The following is a 14,800-nucleotide window of genomic DNA, read 5'->3' on the forward strand; positions in this document are numbered from 1 at the left end:
ACTCCATCTCAAAAAAAAAAAAGAGTAACACACTACCACGCAAGTAAGAGTGGGTAGAGACATAATTAACAGAGAGTTAGACTGACAAAGACTCAGACACAGAAATTATGAGACCGAATATCAACCTCTACATGGGATATTAAATGAACAATGGAATGGAAGAAGAGGGTGAGTGACAGAGGCTATCCAAAATGACCAGGCGGGATTCTAGGACATGGAAGTGGCAGGCACCAAAGTCAGTGGCTCTTCCCAAATCTCCCTCCTGCAGACAGCTAGACCGCATGCCAGGTCCCACCGATGCATCTACAGCAATGCAGGGGGCAGGGATACAAGTGGGGGCAGACAGATGCCAACAGTCACGAGACCCAAGAGGCAGGCCCCCATGTCTCACAGCCTGGATAGGGAGTCCTCAACCACCCAGTGGTCTTCACTGGAGGCCAGTGGGCCAATGTGGCAGCAGAGCAGAAACTAGGAGAAACCAGGAGCCACATGGCCCCTGTGAGTACTTGAAGCCAACAGACAGATTTAGGGGGAAAAAAAATCAGATTACGTATTTATTTATATACTTTTGAGACAGGGTCTTGCTCTGTTGCCCAGCTGCAGTGCAGTGGCACAATCACAGTTCACAACAGTGTGGACAAAGACCCTGTCTCCAAAGAAAAAAAGAGGGTGCCAGGTGTAGTGGCTCACTCCTGTAATCCCAGCACTCTGGGAGGCTGAGGCCAGCAGATCACCTGAGGTTAGGAGTTCGAGACTAGCCTGACCAACACAGAGAAACCCCAAGTCTACTTAAAAATACAAAATTAGGCCGGGCACGGTGGCTCATGCCTGTAATCCCAGCACTTTGGGAGGCTGAAGCAGGTGGATCACGAGGTCGGGAGATCGAGACCATCCTGGCTAACACGGTGAGATCCCGTCTCTATTAAAAACACAAAAAAAGCCCCCCTCCCCCTCCCCCTCCGTCTCTTTCCACGGTCTCCCTCCGATGCCGAGCCGAAGCTGGACTGTACTGCTGCCATCTCGGCTCACTGCAACCTCCCTGCCTGATTCTCCTGCCTCAGCCTGCCGAGTGCCTGCGATTGCAGGCGCGCGCCGCCACGCCTGACTGGTTTTCGTATTTTTTTGGTGGAGACGGGGTTTCGCTGTGTTGGCCGGGCTGGTCTCCAGCTCCTAACCGAGAGTGATCCGCCAGCCTCGGCCTCCCGAGGTGCCGGGATTGCAGACGGAGTCTCGTTCACTCAGTGCTCAATGGTGCCCAGGCTGGAGTGCAGTGGCGTGATCTCAGCTCGCTACAACCTCCACCTCCCAGCCGCCTGGCTTGGCCTCCCAAAGTGCCGAGACTGCAGCCTCTGCCCGGCCGCCATTCCGTCTGGGAAGTGAGGAGCCTCTCTGCCTGGCCGCCCATCGTCTGGGATGTGACAAGCCCCTCTGCCTGGCTGCCCAGTCTGGAAACTGAGGAGCGTCTCTGCCCGGCCGCCATCCCATCTAGGAAGTGAGGAGTGCCTCTTCCCGGCCGCCATCCCATCTAGGAAGTGAGGAGAGTCTCTGCCCGGCCACCCATCGTCTGAGATGTGGGGAGTGCCTCTGCCCCGCCGCCCTGTCTGGGATGTGAGGAGCGCCTCTGCCTGGCCGTGACCCCGCCTGGGAGGTGAGGAGCGTCTCTGCCTGGCCGCCCCGTCTGAGAAGTGAGGAGCCCCTCCGCCCGGCAGCCGCCCCATCTGAGAAGTGAGGAGCCCCTCTGCCCGGCAGCCGCCCCATCTGAGAAGTGAGGAGCCCCTCCGCCCGGCAGCCGCCCCGTCTGAGAAGTGAGGAGCCCCTCTGCCCGGCAGCCGCCCCATCTGGGAAGTGAGGAGCGTCTCCGCCCGGCAGCCGCCCCGTCCGGGAGGGAGGTTGGGGGTCAGCGCCCCCGCCCGCCCAGCCGCCCCGTCCGGGAGGGAGGTGGGGGGGTCAGCGCCCCCGCCCGGCCAGCCGCCCCGTCCGGGAGGGAGGTGGGGGGTCAGCCCCCGCCCAGCCAGCCGGCCCGTCCGGGAGGTGAGAGGCGCCTCTGCCCGGCCGCCCCTACTGGGAAGTGAGGAGCCCCTCTGCCCGGCCACCACCCCGTCTGGGAGGTGTACCCAACAGCTCATTGAGAACGGGCCATGATGACAATGGCGGTTTTGTGGAATAGAAAAGGGGGAAAGGTGGGGAAAAGATTGAGAAATCGGATGGTTGCTGTGTCTGTGTAGAACGAAGTAGACATGGGAGACTTTTCATTTTGTTCTGTACTAAGAAAAATTCTCCTGCCTTGGGATCCTGTTGATCTATGACCTTACCCCCAGCCCTGTGCTCTCTGAAACATGTGCTGTGTCCACTCAGGGTTAAATGGATTAAGGGCGGTGCAAGATGTGCTTTGTTAAACAGATGCTTGAAGGCAGCATGCTCGTTAAGAGTCATCACCACTCCCTCATCTCAAGTACCCAGGGACACAAACACTGCGGAAGGCCGCAGGGTCCTCTGCCTAGGAAAACCAGAGACCTTTGTTCACTTGTTCGTCTGCTGACCTTCCCTCCACTATTGTCCTATGAGCCTGCCAAATCCCCCTCTGCGAGAAACACCCAAGAATGATCAATTAAAAAAAACACAAAAAATTAGCCGGGCATGTTGGCGGGCGCCTGTAGTCCCAGCTATTCGGGAGGCTGAGGCAGGAGAATGGCATGAACCCGGGAGGTGGAGCTTGCAGTGAGCTGAAATCGCGCCACTGCACTCTAGCCTGGGCGACACGGTGAGACTCCGTCTCAAAAAACAAAAACAAAAACAAAAACAAAATTAGCTGGGCTTGGTGGCACATGCCTGTAATCCCAGCTACTCGGGAGGCTAAGGCAGGAGAATCGCTTGAACCCGGTGGGGCAGAGGTTGCGGTGAGCTGACACCATGCCACTGCACTCTAGCCTGGGCAACAAGAATGAAACTCTGTCTCAAGAAAAAAAAAAAAAAAGAAAGAAAAGAAAAGAAAAAAGGCGGGGTGCCAGGCGCAGTGGCTTACATCTGTAATGCCAACACTTTGGGAGGCTGAGGCGGGTGAATCACTTGAGGTCAAGAGATTGAGATCAGCCTGGCCAACACAGTGAAACCCTGTCTCTACTAAAAATACAAAAATTACCTGGGAATGGTGGTGGGCACCTGTAATCCCAGCTACTCAGGAGGCTGAGGCAGGAGAATCGCTTGAACCTGGGAGGCAGAGGTTGCAGTGAGCTGAGATCGCGCCACTGCACTCCAGCCTGGGCAACAGATTGAGACTCCGTCTCAAAAAAAAAAAAAAGGTGGGGGTACAGCACCCCATGGTCCTGCTGAGGGAATGGCCTGAGTCTGTCAGGCCTCTGTTTACCGCTTTGCATCGGCAGGAAATCCAGGACACAGAGGGTCATGCTGCAGGGTCTTGTGAATGTGAAATCAGCAAGACCTCAGAGGTGGGAAACTCTACAGGTCAATGGACCAAGTTCCTCAACAGATAAATTTCAAAAGGAAAGAGATGGAAGGGGAACCTGAAGATTACAAGAAGTAAGACATACAAATTTCCTTAAAAAGCAAGACTAACTGGCAGTGTCTAGGGATAGACACTCAAGTAACGAAAGAATAAAGAGCCAGGCACGGTGGCTCACACCTGTAATCCCAGCACTTTGGAAGGCCAAGGCGGGTGGATCACGAGGTCAGGAATTCGAGACCAGCTTGGCCAACTTAGTGAAACCCCACCTCTACATAAAATAAAAAAATTAGCCAGGCATGGTGGCACGAGCCTATAGTCCCAGCTACTCAGGAGGCTGAGGCAGGAGAAATGCTTGAACCCGGGAGGCAGAGGTTGCAGTGAGCTGGGATCACGTCATTGCACTCCAGCCTGAGCGACAGAGCGAGACACCATCTCAAAAAAAAAAAAATGCAAACCGGTGATTACTGTTAGGGAAGCTTCTGCAGTGGCTGCCAATGCCTTGTCCCCAGACCTGCTTGGTGCTTGCAATGGTGACACATAAGGTTCATCCATCAAGGCATACACTGTTTTCTGAGGTGTTCAGTATGCATTTTGTTTAATAATTAAAAAGAGGAGGGAGAAAAAAAGGCCAAGCAACAGAAGAGAAGGAAGGAGGGCAAGAGCAGCGGGACAAGCGTGGTCGTGAGCTGAGAGTTCCTCTGGCTGGAACAGAGCGTGTGCACTCACAGTCATTCTCTTTACCTTTAGATAATGGTTACGTGTTCCAGATTTAAACTTTTTAAAAAAAAATTACCAGCTAGATTTGATTTAAAAGTGAAAAATGTGCCTGTAGTCCCAGCTACTCGGGAGGCTGAGGCTGAAGGATCACTTGAGCCCAGAAGGTCGAGGCTGCAGTGAGCTACGATCGCACCACCGCACTCCAGCCTGGGTGACACGGTGAGATTCTGTCTCAAGAAAGGAAAGAAAGGAAAAGGAAAAGAAAGGAAGGAAGGAAGGAAGTATCAAGATGCAAAACCCTTCAAGAAAGAAAGAAAAGGAAAGAAGGAAGGAAGGAAAGAAAAGAAAAAAAAAAGAAAAATATCAAGATGCAAAACCCCTCACCAGCTCAAAAGGATGAACCAGTGTCACTCTGGAAATGAACATCAACAAGAGGTTTCGTTTCACCTCATCACATGGGTAGGCAAACAGTAGGTGCCCAATAAATCTTTGTTAAGAACAAATGAATGCTACGATTGCATGTTGTGTCCCTAGACATAGTAATTTGTGAATCTAAAAGTGACCAAGTGCAAAACCAGCCCATCATTCTGGCTGGTAAACAGGCTCACAGCCAACTGCCAGCAGGTCCCAGGCCCACCACTGAGCCAGTGGCCACAGCACATGCAACCTGCAGCGTTGAGAGGAAAACTGGCCACTAGCTCCTTAAGGACTGAACTGATCTAAGGCACACGTGAGCAAGTGCCCAGATGGTTTCGATGGGAGCCAGCACCCGTGTTCCGTAAAGGACCAGTCAATACTTTCAGCTTTGCAGGTCTCACGGTCTATCACAACTAAACTCTGCCCTTGTAACATGAAAACTGGCACCAACAACGCGACCTGGCTGTGTTCCAATAACACTTTACAAAAACAGGCAGTAGCCAGGCTGTGACAAGAGGTCTCTGAGTCCTGATGGTCCTGAATGACCAACTCTACAGGGTGGCATGGGCCACTGCAGTGCCAGCACTCCTACCCAAGCCAGCAGGGCTAACATGATTTCCCGGCACACAGCTGTGTTCAAGGTCTTTCACTCCAGACAAGCAGCTGAGTATGCAGCTCACTCCACGCCGTACATGGACAAAGACAATAACTTTCTCCTCAGCGACACAAATTCCAGAATTCTGCAAAGTCAATCAAATCTGCTCAATAGTAACTGCAGATTCAGGGTAATTACTGAATCCCTGGCAAGCAACACGGTCATGTGTATTCTGGTCAGTTGATAAGACCATAATGAGTGGTGTGATGAGGAAAGAGAATAAAACTCGGCAACCTCGGGCAGATCATGGGGACCTCATTTCCCCCCATTCCCTGCTTCCTCCTCAGAGGACACTTACTTGATTTTTAGCAAGTTGAGGGATTTGTTGGAGGAGGCTGTTATCTCTCCGGTCTTGTTTCTATTGATGTAAACCGAGAAGCCATTATTTTGGAAGCCAAACTCCTTTGCAACCTAAAACAAGGCCCAAAGAACAGAAATTTAATGAAATGCTAAAGTATCACTACATATACCATACACACCAGACATTACTAGAAGAGTATTCACCAAATTTGGAAAGTGCCCATCATTTACCAAATTCCTCTTGCTATTTTGCTCTTTTAAAGAAATTTGTACTGTTCACAAAGGTGTCAATTAAAATGAATAAAGTGGCCAAAAAAGCAAACGTCTTGTCAATGATGAAACTTTGTAAAACATTTAAGACTTTGAAGCAAACAAGAGTTAATGGCTATCCTTGTTTTGTTTTCAGACAGTCTCGTTCTGTAGCCCAAGCTGGAGTACAGTGGCATGATCTCGGCTTACTGCAACCTCCACATCCCAGGTTCCAGTGATTCTCCTGCCTCAGCCTCCCAAGTAGCTGGGATTACAGGCGCCTGCCACCATACCCGGCTGATTTTTGTATTTTTAGTAGAGATGGGGTTTCACCATGTTGGCCACGGTGGTCTCAAACTCCTGACCTCAGGTGATCCGTCCACCTTGGCCTCCCAAAGTGCTGGGATTACAGGCATGAGCCACCATGCATGGCCAATGGCTATGTTTGAAAAGTTCAATTTCCATTTTTGAATTCAATTGTAAAAACCCAATTCCAGGCCAGGCGTGGTGGCTCATGCCTGTAATCCCAGCACTTTGGGAAGATGAGGTGGGAGTATCACCTGAGGTTAGGAGTTCGAGACCAGCCTGACCAACATGGTGAATCCCTGTTTCTACTAAAACTACAAAATTAGCCAGGCATGGTGGCACATGCCTGTAATCCCAGCTACCCGTGAGGCTGAAGCAGGAGAATCACTTGAAGCTGGGAGGCAGAGGTTGCAGGGAGCCGAGATTGTGCTATTCCACTCCAGCTTGGGCAACAAGAGCAAAACTCTGGCCGGGTGTGGAGGCTCACACCTGTAATCTCAGCACTATGGGAGGCCAAGGCAGGTGGATCACGAGGCCAAGAGTTTGACACCAGCCTGGTCAACATAGTGAAACCGTCTCTACTAAAAATACAAAAATTAGCCAGGCATGGTGGCGCACACCTGTAATCCCAGCTACCCGGGAGGCTGAGGCAGAACTGCTTGGGCCTGGGAGGTAGAGGCTGCAGTGAGTCGAGATCATGCCACTGCACTCCAGCCCGGGTGACAGAGCAAGACTTTGTTTCAAAAAAAAAAAAAAAAAGCAAAACTCTGTCTCAAAAAAATAAAAAACCCGGCCGGGCGCGGTGGCTGACGCCTGTAATCCCAGCATTTTGGGAGGCCGAGGCAGGCGGATCACGAGGTCAGGAGATCGAGACCATCCTGGCTAACACGGTGAAACCCCGTCTCTACTAAAAATACAAAAAACTAGCCGGGCGTGGTGGTGGGCGCCTGCAGTCCCAGCTACTCGGGAGGCTGAGGCAGGAGAGTGGCGTGAACCTGGGAGGTGGAGCTTGCAGTGAGCCGAGATCGCGCCACTGCACTCCAGCCAGGACGACAGAGCGAGACTCCGTCTCAAAAAAAAAAAAAAAACTCAATTCCAATTCTGAAATCTAACACAGAATGGTGCGACTAAATCATAAAATGTCCACTGTGCAGGGCACTTTGCTAGATGCTGGGAATATTCACTCATTCCTTCAACAAATATTAAGCAGTTCTATGTGCTCAGCTCCATTCTGGGTGTTCAGATCACAAAAATGAACTAGAAAAGACAAGGTTTCTGGCCGGGCGTGGTGGCTCATGTCTGCAATCCCAGCACTTCGGGAGGCCAAGGCGGGTGGATCACTTCAAGTCAGGAGTTCAAGACCAGCCTGACCAACATGGTGAAACCCCATCTCTCCTAAAAATACAAAAATTAGGCCAGATGCGGTGACTCACACCTGTAATCCCAGCACTCTGGGAGGCCAAGGTGGGCGGATCACGAGGTCAGGAGACCGAGACCAGCCTGGCCACCTTGATGAAACCCCATTTCTACTAAAATACAAAAATTAGCTGGGCGTGGTGGCGGACGCTTGTTATCCCAGCTACTCAGGAGGCTGAGGCAAGAGAATTGCTTGAAACCAGAAGGCAGAGGTTGCAGTGAGCCAAGATCACGCCATTGCACTCCACCCTGGGTGACAAGAGTGAAACTTCGTCTCAGAAAAACAAAAACAAAAACAAAGACAAAAATTAGCCAGGCATGGTGGTGCACGCCTACAGTCCCAGCTAGTCGGTGGGCTGAGACAGGAGAATCACTTCAACCTGGGAGGTGGAGCTGCAGTGAGATGAGATCACGCCATTACACTCTAGCCTGGGCAACAGAACAAGACTCCACCTCAAAAAAAGAAAAGAAAAAAAAAAAAAAAAGACAAGGTTCCTGCTGTCAAGCAGTTTACCAACAAATGGGGGAGACAAAGTCAACAAAGGTCGAAATAAGCACTATGACAGAAAAGGAAAAGAAACCTCAGATGGGAGGCTAGAAGTCTCTCTGAAGAGGTTCAACTGAGCAGGGCCCACCCAGCGGTGGGTAAGCCTGCCACACGCGAGCTGGGAGAAAAGGCCACAGGGAGCAGGAGCAAGCACAAAGACCAGGAGGCAGGAAGGGTGTTGGAAACACGGAGGCCAGAGGCCAATAAACAAAAAGGAAGATGGAAAGAGATGAGGCTGGCGAGGCAGACAGGGCCGTGGGAAGCCACACAGCCGAAAGGCAGGGGGAATCATCATCCACAAAATCCCTGTTGCTCAACACCACACTGAAGAGGAAGCTAGAGTGCCAATTAGAGACAAGAGAGATGGGCTGAGACGGGATGAGATGGGACAGGATGGTGGGGATGAAGGCAAGAGCACACCTTCCAGCAGTGGTCATCGCCAGGCCCAGCTGATGAGCAGGACCAGGGGCAGGAATGGAATGAGAGAAAGGAAGGAGGTCAGAGTAAAGCTGAGAATTCTAGATTGAGAAACTATGTGGAGGTAACACCTGTGCAGGGACCATGAAAGGAAAGGCTAAAAAAGGAAGAAGACTAGAGGGAAAATCAGGACCTCCATTTGACACTGAGATCGGAGGTGACAACCAGACACACTGCAGTGAAGCCGTCCAGCAGGCAGGTGGGCGCATCTGTGTCTGAGCCCAGGCAAGGGGCCAGAGCAAGAGCTCTACACCAAGGGGTCATCAGAGTAGATGTACCCAAATAAAAGGAATGTGAATCTCGGTAAAGAAACAAATCATAAAAGAACAATCAAATGGAAATTCTAGAACTGAAAAACACAAGAACAGAAATAAAAAATTCACTGAATGGGCTTATCAGCAGAAGGGAGAGAGCAGAAGAGTCAACCTAAACATAGGTGAATAGCTTGTGGTCCCAGCAACTCGGGAGGCTGAGGTGGAAGCACTGCTTGAGCCCAGAAGTTTAAGGCTACAATGAGATATGATCACACCACTGCACTCCAGCCTGAGCGACAGAGTGAGAATCCAACCAACTCTAAAAAGAAAAACATAAATGAATCAATAAAAATAACAGCTATATAATCTGAAGGCAGAGATTTGGGGGGAAAAAAAACAGCCTTAGGAACCCATGGTACAGGATCAAATGCTCCTCACTAGAAAAAAATGAGGGTTGGGCGCGGAGGTTCAAGCCTGTAATCCCAACACTTTGGAAGGCCGAGTTGGGCGGATCACCTGAGGTCAGGAGTTTGCGACCAGCCTGGCCAACATGGTGAAATCCCATCTCTACTAAAAATACAAAAATTAGACAGGTGTGGTGGTGCACCCCTGTAATCCCAGCTACTCAGGAGGCTGAAACAGGAGAATCGCTTGAACCTGGGAGGTGGAGGTTGCAGTGGGCAGAGATTGCGCCACTGCACTCCAGCCCAAGCGACAGAGTGAGACTTCATCTCAAAAAAAAAAAAATTAGCCAGGTGAGCTGGCACGTGCCTGTAATCTCAGTTACTCGGGAGGCTGAGCCAGGAAAACCGCTTGAACCCGGGAGGCGGAGGTTGCAGTCAGCCAAGATCACGCCACTGCACTCCAGCCTGGGCAACAGAGCGAGACTCCATATCAAGAAAAAAAAGAAAGAAAAGAATGAAAATAGAACAGAAAAATACTTAAGAGTGGGGAAAACCCCAAAATTTAATGAAAAACATCAAATAGCAACTCCAGGAAGTTCAGCAAACTCTCTCAAGTTAGGATACAAAGAACACCACTGCAAGGCACACCAAAGTCACCCTACTGAAAGCCAGAGGTCAATGAAGACGAGAAGACCAAGAAGACGCTGGAACGACAGCTTCAAATGCTCAACAGGAGGCACCGCGGCTCCCGCCTGGAATCCCAGCATCCAGGAGACAGAGTGGGGAGGATCACTTGAGGAAATCAAGACCAGCCTAGACAACATGGCGAAACCCCATCTCTACCAAAAAATTAAGAAATTAGCTAGGAAGCTGACGTGGGAGGATCGTTTGAGCCCGGGAAGTCAAGGCTGCAGTGAGCTGTGACTGTGCCAGTGCACTCCAACCTAGGCAAAAATAATAATAATAATAATTTTAAAATGGACTGGGTGAGGGTGGATCACACCTGTAATCCCAGCACTTTGGGAGGCCGAGGCGGGCGGATCACCTGAGGTCAGGAATTCGAGACCAGACTGGCCAACCTCGTCTCTACTAAAAATACAAAAATCAGCTGGGCATGGTGGTGCGAGCCTGTAGTCCCAGCTACTCGGGAGGCTGAGGCAACAGAATCACTTGAACCCGGGAGGCGGAGGTTGCAGTGAGGCAAGATTGTGCCGCCGCACTCCAGCTTGGGCGACACAATGAGACTTCGTCTCAAAAAAAAAAAGAAAAAGGGCCAGGTGTGGTGGCTCACTCTTGTAATCCCAGCACATTGGGAGGCCGAGGCAGGCGGATCATGAGGTCAGGAGATCGAGACCATCCTGACTAACACAGTGAAACCCCATCTCTACTAAAAACACAAAAAACATTAGCCGGGCGTGGTGGCGGGTGCCTGTAGTCCCAGTTACTCGGGAGGCTGAGGCAGGGAAATGGTATGAACCTGGGAGGCAGAGCTTGCAGTGAGCCGAGATCGCGCCACGGCATTCCAGCCTGGGCGACAGAAAGACTCCGTCTCAAAAAAAAAAAAAAAAATTGATGCATGGTGGGGAACAAAAATGAAATGTCAACTCAGAAATCTGTTTTGAGGCCAGGTTCAGTGGCTCACGCCTGTAACCCCAGCACTTTGGGAGGCCAAGGCGGGTGGATCACCTGAGGTCAGGAGTTCGAGACCAGCCTGACCAACATGGTGAAACTCCATCTCTATTAAAAAGACAAACTTAGCCGGACTTGGTGGCGTATGCCTGTAATCCCAGCTACTCGGAAGGCTGAGGCAGAATTGCTTGAACCCGGGAGGCTGAGGCAGGAGAACTGCTTGAACCCAGGAGGCAGAGGCTGCAATGAGCCAAGATCATGCCATCACACTCCAGCCTGGGCAACAAGAGCGAAACTTTGTCTCAAAAAACAAAAACAAAAATTAGCCAGGTATTGTGGTGCACACCTGTAATCCCAGCTACTTGGGAGGCTGAGGCAGGAGAACTGCTGGAACCCAGGAGGCGGAGGTTGCACTGAGCCGAGATCACGCCACCACATTCCAGCCTGGGCGACAGAAAAAGACTCCATCTCAAAAAAAGAAATTTGTATTGAATGAAAATATCCTTGGGAGGCCAAGGCGGGCGGATCACGAGGTCAGGAGATGAAGACCATCCTGGCTAACATGGTGAAATCCCGTCTCTACTAAAAATACAAAAAATTAGCCAGGCATGGTGGTGGGCGCCTGTAGTCCAGCTACTCGGGAGGTTGAGGCAGGAGAGTGGCGTGAACCCGGGAGGCGGAGCTTGCAGTGAGCCAAGATCACGCCACTGCATTCCGGCCTGGGAGACAGAGCGAGACTCCCTCTCATAAAAAAAAAAAAAAAGAAAGAAAAAAAAAAAAGAAAAAGAAAATATATCCTTCATGGCCGGGCACGGTGGCTCACGCTGAAGCGGGTGGATCACGAGGTCGGGAGTTCAAGACCAGCATGGTGAAGATGGTGAAACCCCGTCTCTACTAAAAATACAAAAAATTAGTCAGGTATGGTGGCGGGCGCCTGTAATCCCAGCTACTCGAGAGGCTTAGGCAGAGAACTGCTTGAACCCAGGAGGCAGAGGTTGCAGTGAGCCGAGATCATGCCACTGCACTCCAGCCTGGGCAACAGAGTGAGATGCCATCTCAAAAAAAAAGAAAATATCCCTCATATAAACACAGGACAAAACGAAAACATTTTCAGGTCAAAAAAACCCAAAGGTCTGTGACCAACAAACCTACCTACAACAAAGGCTAATGGATGTTTTTCAGTCTGAAGAGAAACAACACCAGACAGAAATAGTCTGGGGGAATCCATGGGAAAAGTAAATAAGGAAGAAACTGTGAAGATAAGCTAAGAAGTACATAATATGCAACTATCACAGTAAATGAAATATTTTGTGATTGGTTAAAAAAAGAAAAACTGTCATGGGAATCCTGGACACAATGCAGGTCAGGAGACCAGGGAGGAGCCAGGGATGATTCTTTGAGTCAACTGTAGTCATATCTACAATTCATACTTTTTTTTTTTTTTTGAGACAGTCTCACTCTGTCGCCCAGGCTGGAGTGCAGTGGCGCGATCTCAGCTCACTGCAAGCTCCGCCTCCTGTGTTCACATCATTCTCCTGCCTCAGCCTCACCAGTAGCTGGGACTACAGGTGCCCGCCACCACGCCCGGCTAATTTTTTGTATTTTTACTAGAGATAGGGTTTCACCGTGTTAGCCAGGATGGTCTCAATCTCCTGACCTTGTGATCCGCCCGCCTCGGCCTCCCAAAGTGCTGCGATTACAGGCGTCAGCCACTGCGCCTGGCCACTCTTATGAAATACTTTTTTTTTTTTTTTTTTTTGAGATGGAGTCTCACTCTGTTGCCCAGGTTGGAGTGCAGTGGCCCCACCTCGACTCACTGTAAACTCTGCCTTCTGAGTCAAGCAATTCTCTTGCCTCAGCTTCCCAAGTAGCTGGGATTACAGGCACCTGCCACCACGCCTGGCTAATTTTTTTATTTTTAGTAGACAGGGTTTCACCATCTTGGCCAGGCTGGTCTTGAACTCCTCACTTCGTGATCCACCCGCCTTGGTCTCCCAAAGTGCTGGGATTACAGGTGTGAGCCACCACGCCCAGCCGTGAAATATTTTTACACTTACCTTTGGGCTCTTGGTCCTATAATTTTGAGCAGTGATCAGCTGTGACAAACATCTCATCCTATAGCAATCCAACCCAACTGTGATAGAGAAAGGCAATGCAAAAGGCAATTTGGGAATAGGGAAAATAAGAAAATGAGGAAAAGCGAAAAGGTATCGATGGCAGTAAGAGTAGAGGATGAAAAATATCCTGAGGGTCAATACCCAGGCCACAGATACCTTTTTCAAAAATGTTGCTGCTGTTTCTCTCTTTGTTGCTGTGATCCGCTTCACTCCATCCGGGGACTGGACACGAATTATCTGTTGCAAACAAAACATGATGGTTACTGCACAGCCTAGTGAGGTCCTGATCTAATACTACGGCTTCCATCTGTGTTCTTTTAGCATCTGGGTCACTGAAAATTAAAGCCAAACCTCACTCTTCACCTTTCAATACCCAGCTCAATCCTTCTAGAAGATGATGCCGAGGGGTGAGATTCATCAACATATGGGGAGATATTTTAAGAGTACTGTCCTCTCAACTCTTAGTTTCACTCAGAAAACAACTTTAATTCCTAATCACTATTTATAGAGTATATGTAAAACACTTTTTGTCTCTTCAGACTTAAAACAGAGAAAAACCCACCATGAACCATGAATGAACTGTGTTCTTTAAAAAAGATGTTACTTTGGGGAAAAAAAAAAAAAAAAGATGTTACTTTGTTCCAGGATCTATATACAAACATTAGACAGTCTTCGAGAGTCCTACAATTTAAAAGAATCACAGGAAATTTTCTAATTGTTACTTTTTTTTTGCTTTTTTGAGACAGGGTCTTGCTGTCACCCAGGCTGGAGTGCAGTGGCAAAATCACAGCTTACTGCAGCCTTGACATCCAAGGTTCAAGTGATCCTCTGACCTCAGCCTCCCGAGAGCTGGAACCACAGGCTTGCACCACCACACCAGGTTAATTTTTTTTTTTGTAGTGACGGAGTGTCATATTTCCCAGGCTGATCTCGAGCTCCTGGGCTCAAGTGATCCTGCCACTGTGCTGGGATTACAGGTGTGAGCCACCACGCCAGCTATTACTTTCCCTAAAAAACGTTTAAAAATGGCCAGACACAGTGGCTCACGTCTGTAATTGTAGCACTTTGGGAGGCCAAGGCGGTGGATCACTTGAGCTCAGAAGTTCAAGACCAGTGGGCAACATGGGGAAACCCCATCTCTACTAAAAATACAAGTTAGCCAGGCATGGTGGCATATGCCTATGGTCTCAGCTACTTGGGGAGCTGAGGCACGAGGATCACTTAAACCAGGGAGGTCGAGGCTACAGTGAGCCAAGATGGTGCCACTGCACTCCAGCATTGGTGACAAAGTGAGACCCTGTCTCAAAAAAAGAGATTAGGCTGGGCACAGTGGCTCCTGCCTGTAATCCCAGCACTTTGGGAGGCCAAGGCGGGCAGATCACCTGAGGTCAGGAGTTCGAGACCAGCCTGGCCAACATGGTGAAACCCCGTCTCTACTAAAAATACAAAAATTAGCTGGGCGTGGTGGCGGGCACCTGTAATCCCAGCTACCTGGGAGGCTGAGGCAGGAGAATCGCTTGAAGCCAGGAGGCAGAGGTTGCAGTGAGCCAAGATCGTGCCATTGCGTGACGCAGAGCAAGACTTCGTCTCAAAAAAAAAATAAAAATTTAAACTTAAAAAAGAAATTAAAATTAAAAGCAATAAAGGTCTTTAATGGTAAAATTTAGTAGGGTTTTGAAAAAATATTTTCAGCTGGGCACAGTGGCTCACACCTATAATCCGTGCACTTCAGGAGACCAAGGCAGGAGGATCTCTTTAGCCTAGGAATTCGAGATCAGCCTGGCCAACACAGCGAGACCCCATCCTAATTTAATAACGTGTGTGTGCATATATGCATATTAAAGTGTAC

The 14,800-nt window shown here is 49.8% G+C and overlaps 1 protein-coding gene across 2 annotated transcripts in view; it reads right to left on the reverse strand.

Moving 5' to 3' along the window:
- NPLOC4 (NPL4 homolog, ubiquitin recognition factor) overlaps positions 1-14,800 on the reverse strand; it is an 80,153-nt gene that overhangs the window by 59,660 nt on the left and 5,693 nt on the right. For both annotated transcript variants that reach the window (XM_034943113.3, XM_034943112.3), the window contains exons 2-3: positions 13,108-13,188; positions 5,551-5,663 (exon numbers count right to left, since the gene is read on the reverse strand). In XM_034943113.3, the coding sequence (XP_034799004.1) occupies positions 5,551-5,663; positions 13,108-13,188 (194 nt within the window). The remainder of the gene's footprint in view (positions 1-5,550; positions 5,664-13,107; positions 13,189-14,800) is intronic.

Source organism: Pan paniscus, chromosome 19 (genome assembly GCF_029289425.2).
Source record: "Pan paniscus chromosome 19, NHGRI_mPanPan1-v2.0_pri, whole genome shotgun sequence".
Classification (NCBI taxonomy): domain Eukaryota; kingdom Metazoa; phylum Chordata; class Mammalia; order Primates; family Hominidae; genus Pan; species Pan paniscus.